This window comes from Triticum dicoccoides, chromosome 6B (genome assembly GCF_002162155.2).
Source record: "Triticum dicoccoides isolate Atlit2015 ecotype Zavitan chromosome 6B, WEW_v2.0, whole genome shotgun sequence".
Classification (NCBI taxonomy): domain Eukaryota; kingdom Viridiplantae; phylum Streptophyta; class Magnoliopsida; order Poales; family Poaceae; genus Triticum; species Triticum dicoccoides.
The window spans coordinates 20,770,554-20,788,475 of record NC_041391.1 but is presented as its reverse complement, the minus strand read 5'-3'; the positions used below and the strand labels follow the sequence as shown (position 1 = coordinate 20,788,475).

Sequence of the window (17,922 nt, the reverse complement as noted above, 5' to 3'; positions counted from 1 at the left end):
CGCCGGTGGAGGGGAGCCGCCGGAGAGCGGCGTTGGAAGAGCGGCTAGGGTTCCAGCCGCCCGGGACGAGAGGAAAACAGGGACGAGAGGAAAACAGCAACTAATAATCTGAATGTGCTGTGCGTACGGCGATTTGCCATCCTATGTGTGTACAACACACATATTGAGCATGCAGATTCAGAACGAGAAAAAAATCAACGAACCGTGTTTATCGTCATACAAGGATCGGACAGATTTTGTCGTATTTAAATGTAATAATATGAAAATCCAACAAACAATTTTTTGGGTTGATAATATTATTTAAGAGAATAGTGCGCTCCGTGAGATCCCGCAGCTCGCTTCATGCAATGAATACAGACCCCAAGAGCCCAAAGGATAGCGGCGCAACAAATTCCAATGGATGTGCAAAAACATGTGTTTAAAACCAACACGAGACTGTCACTGTTACATCCCAAACAAATTGTGTTGGAGATACAGCAGGTGATGGGAGCTATATATAGGGCTAGCCGAATCATCGCTCTAATTTTTTGCACGAACTGCGGCAAGCCACATTGAAGCAGAGCTTCTTTGTAGAGGCGCCAAGGGACCCTGTGTAATATACATCGAAGAACAAGTTGATCGACGGCCAGCTGAACAATCCGGAGCAAGAGGGGAGCTAGGGCATCCCTTTGAGCACCAGGGAGGTTGCCACGGAGCCATCAGAAGTGACAAGAAACCGCCTTGAGACAGAACACCAATGCAACAGATCACCAGCAGATTCATAATACATGGACAAAAGCTCTTTTTTTCGTGTAGATCGTCGATTCTGATCCACCTACTCTGTTGTTTGATGAGTGGATCGACATCAGCAAGGATTCAGATTACAAAACTGTATATAGCGTAAAGATATAAGCATGTGAAAGAAGACAGACGTGATGATTACCCGTTGCACATACGAGCGTTCTAGAACCTGATCAGGATACTGTCAATAGTCTTGAGCTGCTCTGTTTCTTCTGAACAAGCAATTCCAGGATCCACGTAGCACAACTGAAAACACGAAAGGCGCAAGATACGGCATATAAAAATGTATTAAACTTTGTCAAGCGTCTAAAATTCATATTTTCACCAGCTATTGATGTACCTGATATTGTGGTTTCCTGAGGGTGTGAACACCTCTTTTCAACAGCCTCGGCCATCCTTTTTTGGTTGTAAGAGACCTCTCTAAATCAGCGGTTCTCTGTAAGAATTAAAGAAAAAATATATTATATTTCTGTATTTCACAGAGAGAGATGTAATATTACTTTTACGGAGTAAAAATAGTTCAAACAAATTAATGCTTTTATGAAGAAAAAAAAATGTTGAAGGGTTCAGGATCAATCTCATCAGTCATCCTCTCGAACAGCATAAATTATATTGAACAAATGTGCAGAAAAAATATTTACAGTTGTAGAACAGAAAACTGGGCACCAGAATGCCTATATATACACATAATGGAGCCTTTAAGCTACATTATTTGGAAAAAAAATTCAACCAGTAAAACAACTGCCAAAACTTCCAATTGGATGGGAAGTTCAAAATAAGAGAACTAATAATAGGAATATAGGATACACTCATATAAGAAATAATAATCAATACTTACATGGCCAGGGTCTAATACCAAAAGGTTATATCGGTCTTGAGATCCACGATTACCCTTTTGCTTTTGAATCCCAACTATAGTCCTCGAATGACCTTGATGTTGGAAATACAATGGGCTGTGAAGGGCACCTAATTAGTCAGTTTAGAACAATCTTCGCAATTAACAAATTTGCATGCTTTCGCAAAACTTCAGGCATACAGATGGTGGGATAGGACATTCCATAAACAAGATATAGAGATTCTCTTACGTTTTATCGCTGATGATGACATTCTTTGAATTGTGTAACACATCAGCACGCTTGCTTGAAAAGTAGTTCCATACCCAGTCGACAAGGACCTGCTGGCCTCTCATGTTCTCAGCATCCTCTTGACTAAGTTCACAAGTCGATGATCTTGGAGGAGGATTAGTCTTGATCAAATACTTATCCATGGGCCCACATACTCGTTTCCCGCTCTTACCTTGCAGGCTCGATGATTCTGTGCTATCAAAATCTACAATCCTTGCACGCACACCAAAAGAGCGCAAGAGGGTAACACATTCTGATGCCCCTATCCACTTCTTGACACCATAAATTTTGCCATCGAAATGACTTGCACCAACAGCATCAAAACCTTTATCCCAAGCGATCTCAAGCCATCTCTGAAGTGAAGGGATGTCAGGAACAAACCCACAGCCACCAAACAGAACCTCTCTCGTTTCTGCTCTTTGCTTCAACAAATGAGAGCTCATGATCTGGATATTTCTCCACCCACATCCCCATCCCTTGTCTTCGGCTGAAAGACTCTGATGATGGTCAACATAGCCTGATATTATACTTGTCGACGAACCGCCTTCAGATTCAAGGCAGCTCCTCAACAAGTTCATAACGCCAGCTTCAATTCGTTGAATTTCGCTTCTAACCTGTGCTCCGACCAAGCAAGAAATTTGTTCATACAGTACATTTTCATAAGGAGATGGGCCTCTGATGATGCTTGATGAGGCCCCTTGAGCAAGAGAATCGTCATTAGGGAACGGACGCTTGCTATGTTGAGGTACATCCTGCAAATAAAACTGTCTGTGGGTATATTTTCCACAAGAAAACATGAAAAGGGTAAAAAGCCCTACAGTCCTCTATGAAGCAAAATTCAGACCTATCAGAACAACCTTTCACTAGTACAAGCGTATCCAACGAATTGACTAGCTATAGGAAAAAAAAGATATAACAGCAAGTACATGTGCCACATATTATATGAGCAATCCTGAATTAGTAATGAACAATGGGTTACATCTACTTTTCTTACAGTAATAAGATAGAGAAACGATTGCGAGCAAGATCTTACCACGACATTACTAGTGCTCAATTCTGCAGCCATGGCTAACTGCGCCAACTCCATGTCCCTCTGAACCTCGTCATCATCGAAGTGGCTGTTCGCGTGCCTAGAGCAATGACCAGCAACAACATCAGCCAAGGCAGTAAAATTATAAGTTCAGCATCATGTATAGTACACTGAAGAAAAGGGGGAGCTCCATCCGTCCAACCGGAGGACACAGGAATCGGCCATTACCGTTCGAGCTCGGCCGTCAGGACTTGGTGGCCGCAGATGGGGCACGACGAGATCATCTCCGCATCAATCAAGAATTGTCGCTGTTCCTACAGAGCGCACAGGAGGCGAAATCTTGTGTGAGGACAGAACTAGGATGGGAATCCGGTACACGCACGGCGCCGCTGCCCGTCAATCGTGGTGTGGCTGGAATCGAGACATCGGATTGCGAGGGAGAAGATCGGGCTGGTTGCGTACCAGCCGGAGAAGATTGGAGGCGGCGGGCTGCTCCGGCCTGCGCCGGGGGTGGGGAGGGGAGGGGACTGGAGGCGTGTCGGTGCGCCTGGCGAGCCGTGCGGGGAGAAGGGGGCAGGGGGCTCGGCGATGGGCGGAGGAGGCGGACAGGGGCGAGCACGTACCGGCGTCGTCGTCGTCGGCGGCGGCGGCGGCGGCGATGGTTTCTTTTCACGGACGGAATCCAAATTCTGGGTACGGGGGGACACTGCGGATTAAAAATAAGGAACAGGAGGAAGGGAGGGAGTATGGGCTCTTGGCCCGTGAAGGCTCTATGGACACTGCGGATTTATCTTTTTTTTATTTAACAGTTTTGGAGTAGATTTTACTTAAAAACATGAATACTTTTTTTTCAAACACATGCTGTGAATTGTTTTGCTAATAATTTTTTCGAACATAAATTTTAATATATTATTGTAAAGGCATGAAGCATTTAATAAAACTATGCGGACATTTTTCTACACTGTATTAATCTTTTTTCTTAAATGTCACAAACATATTGTTTGAAAAATGTGAAAAACAATTATGTAACCTACATTTTTTTAACTTCAAAAACAATTTTTAACATTGTATAAAATTTTTCTTAAAATGCCATGTTCATGTTTTTTTGAATCACATGAATAATTTTTAAATGTCACGCGCCCACTGACAACCCTGCCCATCACATCTGAACATATGAACAACAGTATGAACAATGTCTCCTCAACATATTAATAATTCGCCCAAAGTTAATAATTCGTCACGCGATCGTTCGTCTCCTCAACATATGAACAATGTCTTTTAATTCCATTTCTTTTCTCAAGGTGGACAGTAGCGATCATGATTTCCCCCTCCCAACCACTTCAATTCACACCAGCATGTCAACCTTCTTCGAGAACCACACTAGGGGCTCGATTGCCATAAGCTGAAAGATGACAATGGCAGATAGCATGGTGCACACCAGCTCTACCCTGCTCGGCATGCAGAGCAATATGTCCGCTTCCCGGGCACTAAGGCGCTTGGCGAGATTGTCGATTGCCGCCTGCTAGTCCTCCCAGCGAAGACGGCGGTCCAATAGGGAGTATGCTGAGATAGGTGATCGGGAACACGGCTACGGGACAGCAAGATCCTTCGACAACGTCATGGATCATGGTCGCCAATACGTTAATGGGAATGGCGACGCTCTTGCCCCAGTTGGCAAGAGCCCCGTGGCAGCACGAAATAGTTGGAGGAGCTCCATGATGGACTGCTATTCAATGATCTCTGGTTTGAGAAAGAAAACAAAGTCCACCATCATTGCCAAGGCATCCATGGCGATGACGAATAATAGGAGCGCGGCGGATTCCCCTATACCACAATCCTCTGATGTTGACGATCGGCTCAATTAGATCCCCGTTTACAAGGGCACAATTGGAGGCCGTTCCCAACAGACCCGTGATCCAGATGGCCCGGCCCACTTATCCCAAAGCCCCTTTGCTACAGCAACTGTATGATGGATTCCCAAGAGGCACTAACGCAGGCATTGTCAATATTGACTTTGAGGAGCAACGTCGGCCAATTGCGCTGCAAAACCGCCAACATACAACAATCCATGCATCAGCTCGCTAGAGGACATGTAAAATCAGTGTGCAGGAAATGAAACACAGGGAGAATGAAAATGATCTTGCCGCTTGGGAAGAGAAGAGCTCACATCAATCAATCAGCGTGAGGCTAGAAGAAGAAGCGTCTTTCACTGTCGGGGACGGGCGAGGTCAGGCCGCCGGCGCCCCCTCCTTGATTTATCTCGGTAGGGCTGAACTGCATTTTTTTTAGAAAAGCTGAAGTATTCGAGTGGAAGTCGGTGGCTGGTTTTGGGAAGCTTCTAGACCTTTTTTTCCTTGGCCTTTTTTGTTCTCTTTTATTCAGTTTTTTCTTATTTTCCCCTTTTTCGTTTTTCATATTTCCACTTATTTCTCAAAATGCATGAACTCCTTTCAAACTCAATAACTTTTTTCAAATTCGTGAATGTTTTTCAAAATTGTTTTTCTAAATCATGGACGTTTTCCAAATCCGTGTTTTTTTTCACATTTGTGAAGTTTTCGCCTAAAATTCATGAACATTTTTCAGTTTTTACTTTCCATAAATCCATGAACTTTTTCAAAGTTCGTGGACCTTTTCCAAATTCATTATTTTTTTTGTCCGTGACCTTTTTCAAATTTGTGAACTTTTATAAAATGCATGAACTTTAAAAAATCGTGTTTCTTTTCCCAAATCTAAACTTTTCTCAAATCTATAAACCGTTTATTAAACTTTTTTATGAAACCTTGTCAGAGGGCGGGGAGCTTCCGCATTGCATACTGAAGAAGAGAGTTGGTCCAATTAATTAAGGTAACCGACCCAAAAATCATAAATAACTAACAAAAATCACGCACGCAACTGCTGATTCAGCATCATCTTCAGATTTTATTGTATGGAATGCCATGTTTCATGGGAGAAGCAGATATTGAGAAATTTGCAGGTGCTTCACAATGTATATTGCTAGAAGAAAGCTATGAGCTTGAGATTAGCCACTGGGAGTATATAGCAGTGGCGGCTTGGATTATCAGTAGCCCTGTGAAGGAGACGGGCAGGTTTCGATGAAGGTTGAGAGTGATGTACAACAAATTGCAGCAGATTCATGGGCTCCATCATTGAGCAGGTTGACTCAATCAGGTTTGCAGCCATCTGCATAGCACCTACCTAAAGTGGCAGCATGCATATGATTTGGGAGAAAAAAACAATTTGGGGCAAACAACAGAGTTGATGTTGTCATCTTCTCTCTCTCTCTTTCTCTCTCTCTCTCTCTCTATCTATCTATCTATCTATCTATCTCTATCTCTCTCTCTCTCCCCAGTCTTCCCCCATTTCTTGCTTCCCAGATACAATAGAGTAGACAGCAAGCACAAATCATGAGACAAGACTAGGGCTATCAGAGGTAATAACAAGGTGAAGAAAATCATGCAGAAGATATATCATGATAATCAAGCATAATAATAATAGGTCTTAAACTCCAGAAAGGATCGAAACCAGGTAGGTAGCTCTAGATATTGAAAGCAGGTGCTCATAACTTTCCAGGTTGTCACATGTCATCCATCACAACTAAGGAGAAACTTTGGATGCATTTATTCTCAACTCATCTACGATGGAGCTCCAGTTTATTGGTAGTGCAGATAGCTAGTGTCCATCCATATCCTTAATCTTGAGCCTGAGCATGGCATTTCTGTTCCAAACAAAATGGGAAAGCGCAAAGGATCAGGGATGAAGACGATTAAGCACAAGTGGAACAAGACAAATTGACAAGGCAAGTAATTGTGCAACAACATTCAAATGTTATGTGTCACTCAAAATGCGGAATGATATAATTGACCAAGCAATAATGACTAGATGCTTCCATACCCCAAACGTGGTGTATTTTTCCTTCTACAGCGTGAAAAGTAAAGAAACAATAGTCGATGAGGGTAAAAGTCACCAAGGGGGAGTTTTTAGACTGGATTGTAGACTTGACATGTAGGGCGAAAATATCATGGTGGTATATCTAAATTGAAAAACATTCAACAACACAAGTGTGCCGGTGTAAACTATGATCCAGAACTGATAGGTGTGTATTATTGCATGCTTAAATAGACATACATGGAAATTTTATACCATCACACTACCATATCCTTTCTCGCAAAAAGAAAAACTACAGTATTCTAAAACACTACAACTATCTACATCCAGAGTAACATGAGTGAGGTTCACCGTTCAAGGACAGCTTACTGGTGATAAGAATTCATATAATGTGATATCAATATATGAGAAATGAAGAAGATGTAATACATCAACTTCCATTCTTCAGCTGCTAATCCCTCCCTCTAATATCCCGAATATATAACCCAAGACAACAACAATAGTCATGACCACATAGACAAAAAACCAACTGTAGCATTTATAAATCATGCTACAAGTACATAAAACATCTCAATTGTTGCTTATTAGTCTTCCTAAAATGGCCCGAGGAATCAATTATGTACCTACCGCCGTTCCATGAATGTACTACACCATGACTGTTGATGAACCATTAACTAAAATAATAGAGGACCAATAGTTTGGCAATGCCATTCATTCCGCAACTACACCGGATATTTTTCGTGTATTGATCTAAGCTACAGATTTTAGCTTTAAAGCACACAACAAGACAAATCAACATAATAGAAAATAGATTGATAGAGTGTACAATTCAAAAACATTATAACCTCAACAAGACAATATATTATATGAGGGCTAAAAACAAACCTTGTAGGATCATCCTTGAGTGCATGAAATACGGGAGCCATATCATCATAAGAGGATGGATTTCACATAAAAATTTATCACCGTCTTCCTTCTCATACACCTTATGCATTGTTCTGCGCTTGATGTCCAAGAGGAATGTGCATCGACCCATGTCCAAGAACACAAACTCAGCATTGTCTCCTGCCTGGTTTATTAGGAGAGAAGCATTGCCATCTGACACACTCAAATCAACAAACATCTCACGCAGATAAATGGTGTCCATCAGCAACCATGTGTACCCGTTGTGGAGCCAGATGCGAAGTTGAAACTTCTTGACAACGATTAGATATACACCAGCAACATCATCGTCCTGTGACAATATAGTGTTTCTCTCACCATACTCCATCCCTTCTGGGAGCTCAATTATGGAGAAACTTGAGGCCACCAAATCCAAGACAATGATGTTGCTCCAGCCAGCTGGCACATAGATTTTATTGTTGGACAACACAGATTTAAGTACTGACCATGGACGAGGGGGCTGTTGTATGATCAAGCTATGATTCATGCGCCATATGCCATGTTTCAAGATATATATGTACAGCCTGTGTTTTCCGTCCCTTGTTTGGTGCATCAACACATACAAGTAAGACAAGTCATCGCCTTCTTCTTTGGGCAGGATTCTAGAGTAAGCAGTGCCGTCGAATAAGTACTGAGATTGGGGGCGTGGAAACGGTGGGAGGATGTCCATGCCTCTCTCAGGACACACCACTTTGTGCACTGCAAACGTGGTTCCAATTTTATCATGCTGCCTAATGAGGACGTTGCCATTCCGGCAACCAAGGATGTAGGTTGGTACCGACGGTACTCTCTGATAGGTGCCAAAGCTAGAGGTTGCGCGTTGGATGACAACTGTGAGTTCACGGGGCTGAGGCAGTATTGGGATGAAGTTTGGGGTGCTCTCACCTTTGTTGATGTAGAAGCCAAGAAGGCGGGGCGGGTGGATCTCACGAAATCGACGGAGGAAGGCGCGGTCGGAGACATGGGCGAGCCAGCGTGTGCATACGAGGGCGGAGTTGAGAAGGGTGGTGGTGAAGACGGTGCGGAGGAGGATCTCAGTGAGGAGGTTCGTCGTCCTCGAGCACCTTGGATACCACCGCCATTGATGTTGGGGAACGCTGGTCAAACTGGGGTTAGGGGAGAAGAAGTGCAGGTCGATGCCAGGGACGGGTGAGGTGAAGTCGCCGACGAAATTGCGACACTCATCCTTTAATTGCTTACGTTTCAGGTAAGTGAAGAAACGGCTTCTGGCACCTACCCCGAAAATAAATGACCAGCCAGCGTGGCCATTTAAACCAAAAATGGTAACTGTCGCAGTGTGCAGCAACTGTGGGCCACCTGTTTTTTCTTCCTTTTTATTGTGGTGGCGTGCGTTGCTTGCCTTTGTGATCCCCACATTGGCCCACTACGGTCACCGTTCAAGTGCTGACCCATTCCAAGCTGCTCATGACATGAACGTGCTCCCCTTCAAACAAAAAGAGCACACATTGTTATGATATTTTTATGTGTTAATTACCGGTGGCCATGGACAATTTGCAAAGTAAAACAGATGACCATGGAAGTATTAACAAAACTTATGTGTTTTATTTTCTAATGCAAAAGTTTATTATTTCTTAATGGAAAGTTTATATTTTTTTAGTAGGAAGTATGGTCACTAATAACCCACAAGTATAGGAAATCAATTATAGCCTCTTTCGATAAGTAAGAGTGTCGAACCCAACGAGGAGCTAAAGGTAGAACAAACATTCCCTCAAGTTCTAGCTATCAACCAGCGATACAACTCTACGCACGCTTGATGTTTGCTTTACCTAAAACAAGTATGAAACTAATTTGCGATAATAAAACTACAAGTACTTTGCGAGAATAAAACTAAGAATAAATTGCAAGGTAATAAAAGTAGATAGCTTTTGTCAACAAGAAAGTCATTTGTCCCTAGGAAATCGATAAGTACAAGTAATCATTATTGTAATTTTGTATGAGGGAGAGGCATGCGCTAACATACTTTCTCTACTTGGATCATATGCACTTATGATTGGAACTCTAGCAAGCATCCGCAACTACTAAACATCATTAAGGTCGTGAAACCTAACCATAGCATTAAGTATCAAGTCCTCTTTACTCCCACATACGCCATACCCCACCTACTCGGGTTTAAGTTTCTGTCGCTCTCGCAACCCACCGTAAGTGAACCATGAACATACTGCAACACCCTACAACGGGGGACCCTCACGTTTGCGCGAGACGGAGGGCACCGTAGGACAGCACCATAAATAAAATATACAATCATACCAACCAAGATCACGATTAACCCATAAGAAAAAAACGGATCTACTCAAACATCATAGGATAATCATAGATCATTGGGAAATAATATATGGAGTTGAGCATCTTTCCCTCCCTTTTCTTCCTTATTTCTATGACCTTGTTTCTATTTCCTTCTTTTTATTTCTCATGTAATTGGCCTCATGTCATCCTTCCTCAATTAACCCAAGGCTGCTTGGTGATGTAGTAAAACTCATGGGCCTATATAAATTAGTGCACTTTAATTGAAAGGGGCAAGGTGGGACTAATTAGTTTGACAACGAAAATCGTTTCTTTTTCTAGACCAGGCCCAGCTCGGCCCATGCGAAGGACAAATAGATCAGGAACAAAACGAGCAATTGAGATAGGCGCGTGGCCCAGGCTTTGAGAGTTGCATAGAAAGAATAAAAAGTTTCTTTCCAATGCAAGAAACATCAAGCGGTTGAGTTGGCTAGCGGCTACGTGCTCTTTCCAAGACAACCTGAGTACGAATCCACACATTAACAATTTTTTTTGGCATTCCGATGATGACCAGGAGGTACAAAACTTAAATCTGGAGCGCGGATTAATTGCCCAGAACTTTAGGGGGCTTTGTGTAAAAAAATGACGGTGAACCCGACAGACTCAATCTGTGCTTTATTATTACTAGCAAAAAAGCTCGTGCATTGCAACGGGAGGAAAAAAATATATGCATGTACCCTCCCGCGAGGCTTGAGAATGAGACTCTCTTTTCTCAATGAAGTCAATGGAAAGTGTTTCGTGAGGTGAATGCATGATGCTTAGATCATAGCATGTTTAATAACATAAAAAAGCAAGGTCAATGGTAACTTATTCTGGATTTATTATGTGTTTTCTGAATTAGAAATATACAAAATACAGCAGGGCACCTGTAAATATCTGAACAATATATCACATTCGAAATAAAAAAGGACCACTGTTGAGAAAAATGTTTGCAAATTTAAAAGACAGACAATAAATCTCTATGCTCAACAGCCCTTTCAACTATCTCTTGTATAATTTGTACGTGTTGCGCATGCCTGCGTCTGCGAGGAGCAGTATTCATGCCCTCCTTATGTTTAATATTTAGCTCACACCTCACACTTTGTTTGTTTATTGACGAAGGGGCTTGTTGATTGTCTATTTGGTGAGGTATATAAACTGATGAGATTTCATAGAGAATAGCAAGGTGGGATTATTATTAATTTAAAAGCAAATCAAACTATTATTGCATCCTTTGGAATGAACTTGAGGGTGAGGGCGTGGGTTAGATTCTACATAGGAGCAAATAATTTCTGGCAGGCCCATCAGGACATAACTTGGCTCACTGGGATAGAACAGGCCGAGGCCCAAATAACTGATCTTTGTGAACAATAAAATCCAAATAAAAAGAACATGTTCTATGAGAATAAAGTGCGCCCAACAGGAGGTCCTGGGTTCGACTCCAGGTTGAAAACCTTTTTTCGATTTACATGCCAAAGAAAAAAAACTATCTGCGGGAAAAAAAGAGGATGACGGTGAACCCAAGGACTCAATCCGCACTTTATTATTAGGGATAGATTACGGAAAGATAGCAAAAGGGCCCGTGCGTTGCAGCGGGAGAAACAAATCTTGCATGTCCTAGTTTGTGTTTCTACTTGAATGGCACATATTATGACTGAAATATGAATGTCACATAATGCGGATCAAAAAGAGCAATCCTCTTTAGTACCAACTTCAACTTTGCACATTTTTTCAACTTGTAATGTAGTGCAATCATGTGTCCTGAAGGAATAGCTTCAAAATGAGAAATAGCTAGCACGGACCCGAAATCATCTGATCGTCGGCCGCTCTACATTAGCTCATTGTTACTTCATTTGTACACTTCTTGTGCTCTTTGTTCTTTTATGTCCCATCGCAAGCGCTCACTCAACACAAGAGATGAGAGAGATACAGTAGTAGTATTCACAAGAGAATGGATTCAGCAACTGATGGTTACTCAACACAGTACGTTATAGCTTTCCATCTTTAACTGGAGCACCAGAGTGTATGCAAGCAAGCAAGCTTTGGTTTGTAACCCACAGAAGACCATTTTATTAAACCTGCGAAAGAGAATTTAGTCTGTATGGGCATCTTCCTTTTGCACATATTGTCGGAATATCATTCAAAGAAATAGAGTGGCACAGACCTGAAAGAGATACATACATACATTTTTGCTGAATATTAGTACAATAGATAGTCCTGGGGTACCATTTCTTTCTCAATCAGCATGATTACCTGACAAGATCACAAATCTGTATTGCTGAAATTTCATGACAACAGAGGGGAATCGAAAAAAGAACTGCCAAATAAAGAGCTGAAGAAGCCCATCTCATCACCATATACCACCAGCTGTTTGTCTTGGTGGATGAAACAAACTAATACCCTGAATGAAATTTTCCTTTGGCCATGGTGAAGATTATATTTTGATAACCTAGTACCACGAGACAATATCATTTTGGAATATACAAGTAATTGGTTTGAACTATAAAACAAACGCTGAGTTCCTCTGAATTCTGAAGTGAAAAGCAAACTTATTGTATTAGCTACACCTAGCTAGCTGCACATTGTTGCATCATAGTAAGAATGCCATGCTTATGACCGTTATCAAACTTATTATTGTGAAAGCAACAATATTCCAGAAGAAACTGCCATGGTTGTGTACATTATCAAAAACACAAAAATAAAATACATCTAGTAAAAATGCCTACTGTTTCTCAAAGACATACCAAACTAACTATTAGATAAATAGCAAACCGTGCAAGATCTGTTCAATGAAACCAGCTATTAGTTTTCTGTAAAAATCTGATTATTGTGGAGAAAGTGAGCACCAATATTTATCATCTACTGCAGACTGGTAACCAAGAAAAAAGAAGAGCTTGAAATTCAAATCATTTGAGTACCTTGCACGCAATCTTGTTAAGCTTGTTCATTTGTGTGAATTGCACCATTATACCTGTGGATTATCTTGGGCCTCTCACTCTCTCCAATCCATGGATGATATGTGTGGTTAAATGAATTAGATCGAGACACTAATACACCGTGTGGTTGTCCCTATAAGCAGCTAGGCCGGCAATGGTTGCTGCATCTTGCTGCTCCTCATGGATTCTAATAACCCTTCCTGCCTCAGACACCTGCACATGTAGCTCAACAAAAATCAGAGAAGACGACAGAGAGCGGAGAGCAACACGATGACAGGAGGAGATGCGTTGTTCAGCCACCGAAGACAAAAATCAGAGATAAGCAATCCAATGTTGACCTAAATCCAAGCATGGATTCCGCTAATTAATTAATTTCCCTGCCGGCCATAAGCTCATGCATCTACATGGACCTGAGCTAGCTAGATCAATTTAATCAACTCTCTCGAGGGAACTTGCCAACGAGAATGGAATAAAATACAAATCGGTGGATTGCCACAGGCCTTAAAGATTTTTCCTCCGGATTTTTCTTCCATACGTAGACAAATAGATGATGTCACTTTTACTGCAAATCCTATAACCATAAGTAAAGTCAGTTGCAAATTAAAGATTAGCTACTACGCTTGGTAGAAGAAAATCGCAAGAGTTAACCTGTAGGCCCTCATAGGATTTAGCAACCATTGCAACAAAAATCAATTTGTCACCAATGAACTGCAGGTTGCCAGAGAACAAAGACCGTGATTTCAAGCCTCCTTGTCTACATACCTGAAAGCGTAGGACCGGCTGACGAAACACCGGCGAACTGCAGGATGCCGGCTTGTTTTTCGTCAAAGTCTGAGGATGCGAGCGCAGGTGGAGGAGACCATCCACTGGGGCGGGAATCGATAGAGAGGTGGCGGTGATGTTCACAGCGGGAGCCAGGCGGGCGGTTCCAACAGGTGGCGGGGAGGATTCCCGACGGCGCCGTGGTAGCAGGGGCTGGGGGAGCCGGCAATGGCCGCAGCGTGGAGTGTCGCTGGCGGTGGAAGGCTGTGAGGGTGGGGACTTGGGGTAGTGGTAGGGGCGGGGTTGGCGGCGCGCGGCAGCGGGGCGGATACCGGCGGTGGGGCGTGGCAGGAGTGGCGGAGCGCTAGAGGTGGGAAGATGGGATTGGATCGTGGGTCGTGCGGCTGTGAGTTTTTTTTCTGTCGCTAGAACGGTTTGGGTTGACTTTGATCAATTAGACTGCGGGTTGGTTCACATAAACACCAGGTTGTTTTTGTAAAACTGCCATGACGGTGAACCCGACAGACTCAATTTGTGCTTTAGGAGTTCACTTGCATCACTCGTGCCATAATAAACCTAGATTAACATGGATAAACCATAGAACATTCAGATGGAAAAGTAAATGTATAGCGTCGGACGTACTACAGTCCGCCCTTGGCCACACCTCACTAATGGAGCCGGCCATAAGGTCATTGCAAATCCTCATATCAAGTACCCGTCTAATAGAATCAACATCAATCCATTTGGTAGAGACCAGAAGAAGAAACTATGAAGCATCTGCCCTGTTCCAATTCGACTCGTGCTCCTAATCCTCCTCTGACCTTCGTCGTACATAGACCAGTGGAATAGAGTCGCACCAGAGACCATGAGCGGGCCGAGCGATGTGGGAGGAGGGATCCCAATGCATACATAGACGGGGATGAGCAACGGACCAAGCGGCGGTGGGTGCAGCAGGTGGCAGGATTGAGGAAAGAGTCAATCTCTATCAAAACTAGTAGAATGCCTGTGCGTTGCTATGGGCTACAATGCGGATAAATGAATCAAACAGATGATTAAGGTCATCTCCAAGGTCAAAACTCATTTCTTTTTCATATGTTTGGATGTGCTCACACATCAAACCCCGCGCCGCACAGGCTTCCCAAAATCGTCTGGGCAATCCAGCTGATATGTGAGGGAGAAATGTGGTTGTCCGCACTATCCGCCCTGTTAACTCCAACACACGGTCCCAACACAAAAACCAAACCCCATGGCCCACACTTCTCTTTTCCTGCCCGACCCTCCTCTTCCCGTTGGGTTTCCTACCGTAGTGGGACATTTCTCGATGGAGTCCTCTCCTTTAAAATCGGATGATGCTAACCTCACCATTGCCATAGCTTCCTCTATCTTTCACACTATATTTCCACACAGACTGCCAAGGAGGCCCCTGCCAACCACACCTCTCTCCATCCTACTCCTCTCCCTTGTATTCGTGTCAATCCGTCACCGCCATCAAGGGGTGTGTGCCGCCCGTGACGCCCCCGAGCCAAGAAGGCAGAATGACGTGCATTACCATGAAATAAAAGTATGATGTCCATTGTTGGGCATGCAAGTCTATTATTAACTCTTGAAGCAACCAAATTCAAAAAAAAACTCTTGAAGCAACCAGCAATACATTTATCTTTCTATCCTAACCAAAAAACTGTACAATTTGGTGGGATAAAATGAACCACTCACTCATGCAATTTGCTACAAAACGATCTCTAATGAAATGCAATTTGCCACATTTTCAAAAGTAGGAAAATTATTCCACTCGAACAGCCGTAATTGAACAGACCAACCCCAACACCCATCCCGCTCATTCTCAACCCTCACTCATATCCCAAAATCTACTTCGTTGTGTTCTAAGTGAGCAAGTGATTGACACCGTCGTGGCAGGCCAGCAGCAAGGGACAAGGGCGGCAACTTCCTTCCTATCTTAGTGCTAGCAATCAACATGCACGTTTTTATAGAATTAAAATAAAAAAAGAAATTGCATGTATATCAAATTAATAATCAACCGCACTTATGTGAATTGGACACGGTGGAACACAACCTTTGCCTTTGTTCCCCATGGTCACCGTTTGTCCAAGTAACGAACATGATGACATTTACTTAGTGAGTGACAAATCAAAAGAGAATACACAAAGGACTCTGCCATCAGACATGAGCCGTCGGACTTAGCAGCCACCGCGCCATTCTCAAATTGTTGTTCATATGCACAAGATGGAATTATTCCAGCAAAATGGCATGCATGTACGTGTTGTACAATGAAATGTAAGTATATCTGTGTATGGATAATGTAGCATACACATTTTGCACATAACTTTATTTTAAAGAAAATTCAGCCATGGAAATTGCTAAGCTACTGTCTATGTCTTGAATATACTGAAATTGACTTCACTGGATCTATGGCTTGAAGGTGGGCAGGATCTGCATGTTGATCCAACACACAAGAACATCACGTGCTCGCAGTGTAACCCAACTGACAAATCGTGAATATGCATATATGATGGATTGCATTATCTGAAGCACACATAGTCGGGGTTCTGGCCAAAGTGTTGCTTCCATACGTGACTGACACCCCAACCGCGCACACCTGTACCTGCACTACAAAAACATAGAAGCACACGAGCAGTTGGAGTGTGAAGGAGCCATGAGGAGGCCAACCGAGGTCACAGAAGCCGGCATGGCCACTTGCCATGGATGAAGATGAATTCTGTAACATCTCTCTTCACCTTTCAGAATCGTCAACCTAGGAAGGAATCACAAATGTATACACACACAAAAAAACTTCTTCCAATAGATCAGGGCCAACTCACTTGGAGCTCCACCACTGTGATGCTAGGCCAACAGCAAACGCTTGTCGATCCTAACATGTATCCTCACATTTATGTTGGGGAATGTAGTAATTCAAAAAAAATTCCTACAATCATGCAAGATCTATCTAGGAGATGCATAGCAACGAGACAGGAGAGTGTGTCCACGTACCCTCGTAGACCGAAAACGGAAGCGTTTAGTAACGCGGTTGATGTAGTCGAACGTCTTCACGATCCAACCGATCCAAGTACCGAACGTACGGCACCTCCGTGTTCAGCACACGTTTAGCAGGATGACGTCCCTCGAGCTCTTGATCCAATAGAGGGTTGAGGGAAAGTTCCGTCAGCAGGACGGCGTGGCGACGGTGTTGATGATGTTATCGGCACAGGGCTTCGACTAAGCACTACGACGATATGACCGAGGTGTTAAATTGTGAGGGGGGCACCGCACACGGCTAAGAGATTGTCTGTTGTGCTTTAGGGTGCCCCCTGCCTCCGTATATAAAGGAGGGAGAGAGGAGGCCGGCGACCTAGGAGGGGCGCGCCAAAAGGGGGGAGTCCTACTAGGACTCCCTAGTCCTAGTAGGATTCCCCTTCCATTTCCTTTCCGGAATAGGAGAAGAGGGAAAGAGGTGGAGGAGAAGGAGGAAGGGGGGGGGGGCGCCCCCACCCCTAGTCCAATTCGGTTTGGGATAGGGGGGAGGGGGCGTGCGCCTCCACCTGGCCGCTGCCTCGTCTCTTCCAATAAGGCCCATGAAGGCCCATTAATACCCCGGGGGGTTCCGGTAACCTCCAGGTACTCCGGAAAATGTCCGAATCACTTCGGAACCTTTCCGTTTTCCGAACATAACCTTCCAATATATCAATCTTTATTTCTCGACCATTTGGAGACTCCTCGTCATGTCCGTGATCTCATACGGGACTCCGAATAAACTTCGGTCATCAAAAACACGTAACTCTTAATACAAATCATCATCGAACGTTAAGCGGGTTCGAGAACTATGTAGACATGATTGAGACACATCTCCGATCAATAACCAATAGCGGAACCTGGATGCTCATATTGGCTCCTACATATTCTACGAAGATCTTTATCAGTCAAACCGCATATCAATATACGTTGTTCCCTTTGTCATCGGTATGTTACTTGCCCGAGATTTGATTGTCGGTATCTTCATACCAAGTTCAATATCGTTACCGTCTTTACTCGTTCTGTAATGCTTCATCCCGCAACTAACTCATTAGTCACATTGCTTGCAAGGCTTATAGTGATGAGCATTACCGAGAGGGCCCAGAGATACCTCTCCGATACACGGAGTGACAAATCCTAATCTCGATCTATTCAACCC

The 17,922-nt window shown here is 43.3% G+C and overlaps 1 protein-coding gene and 1 long non-coding RNA gene across 6 annotated transcripts; both read right to left on the bottom strand.

Annotated features, from left to right (window-relative positions):
* Positions 1-310: 310 nt before the first annotated feature.
* Positions 311-3,628, bottom strand: LOC119326152 (zinc finger-containing ubiquitin peptidase 1-like). 3 transcript variants are annotated; one of them, XM_037599864.1, is made up of 8 exons: positions 3,397-3,541; positions 3,163-3,248; positions 2,938-3,034; positions 1,866-2,656; positions 1,619-1,733; positions 1,121-1,216; positions 912-1,026; positions 311-819 (listed from the first exon to the last, which is right to left on the bottom strand). In XM_037599864.1, the coding sequence occupies exons 2-7, from the start codon at positions 3,216-3,218 to the stop codon at positions 943-945; spliced, it is 1,239 nt and encodes a 412-aa protein (XP_037455761.1). In that variant the 5' UTR covers positions 3,219-3,248; positions 3,397-3,541; the 3' UTR covers positions 311-819; positions 912-942. The 3 variants fall into 3 exon arrangements, with proteins under 3 accessions (XP_037455761.1, XP_037455760.1, XP_037455759.1); XM_037599863.1 differs by lacking the exon at positions 3,397-3,541 and adding an exon at positions 3,558-3,628 and having other exon boundaries at positions 791-819; positions 923-1,026; XM_037599862.1 differs by having other exon boundaries at positions 791-819; positions 923-1,026.
* A 7,936-nt stretch (positions 3,629-11,564) lies between these two features.
* LOC119322192 lies at positions 11,565-14,139 on the bottom strand. Of its 3 annotated transcripts, XR_005155450.1 has the most exons (4): positions 13,740-14,139; positions 12,960-13,190; positions 12,206-12,294; positions 11,565-12,119 (listed from the first exon to the last, which is right to left on the bottom strand). It is a non-coding gene; the product is annotated as an uncharacterized LOC119322192 (long non-coding RNA). The 3 variants fall into 3 exon arrangements; XR_005155449.1 differs by having other exon boundaries at positions 12,206-13,190; XR_005155448.1 differs by having other exon boundaries at positions 11,565-13,190.
* Between the last annotated feature and the right edge of the window lie 3,783 nt (positions 14,140-17,922).

Excerpts from the sequence above, each read along its gene's own strand:
- LOC119326152 (XM_037599863.1), bottom strand. The coding sequence starts at position 3,218 with ATGATCTCGTCGTGCCCCATCTGCGGCCACCAAGTCCTGACGGCCGAG. Across the intron at positions 2,657-2,937 it reads TGAGCACTAGTAATGTCGTG|GATGTACCTCAACATAGCAA; the intron begins GTAAGATCTTGC and ends TTTTATTTGCAG. Across the intron at positions 1,027-1,120 it reads TCAGGAAACCACAATATCAG|TTGTGCTACGTGGATCCTGG; the intron begins GTACATCAATAG and ends TCGTGTTTTCAG.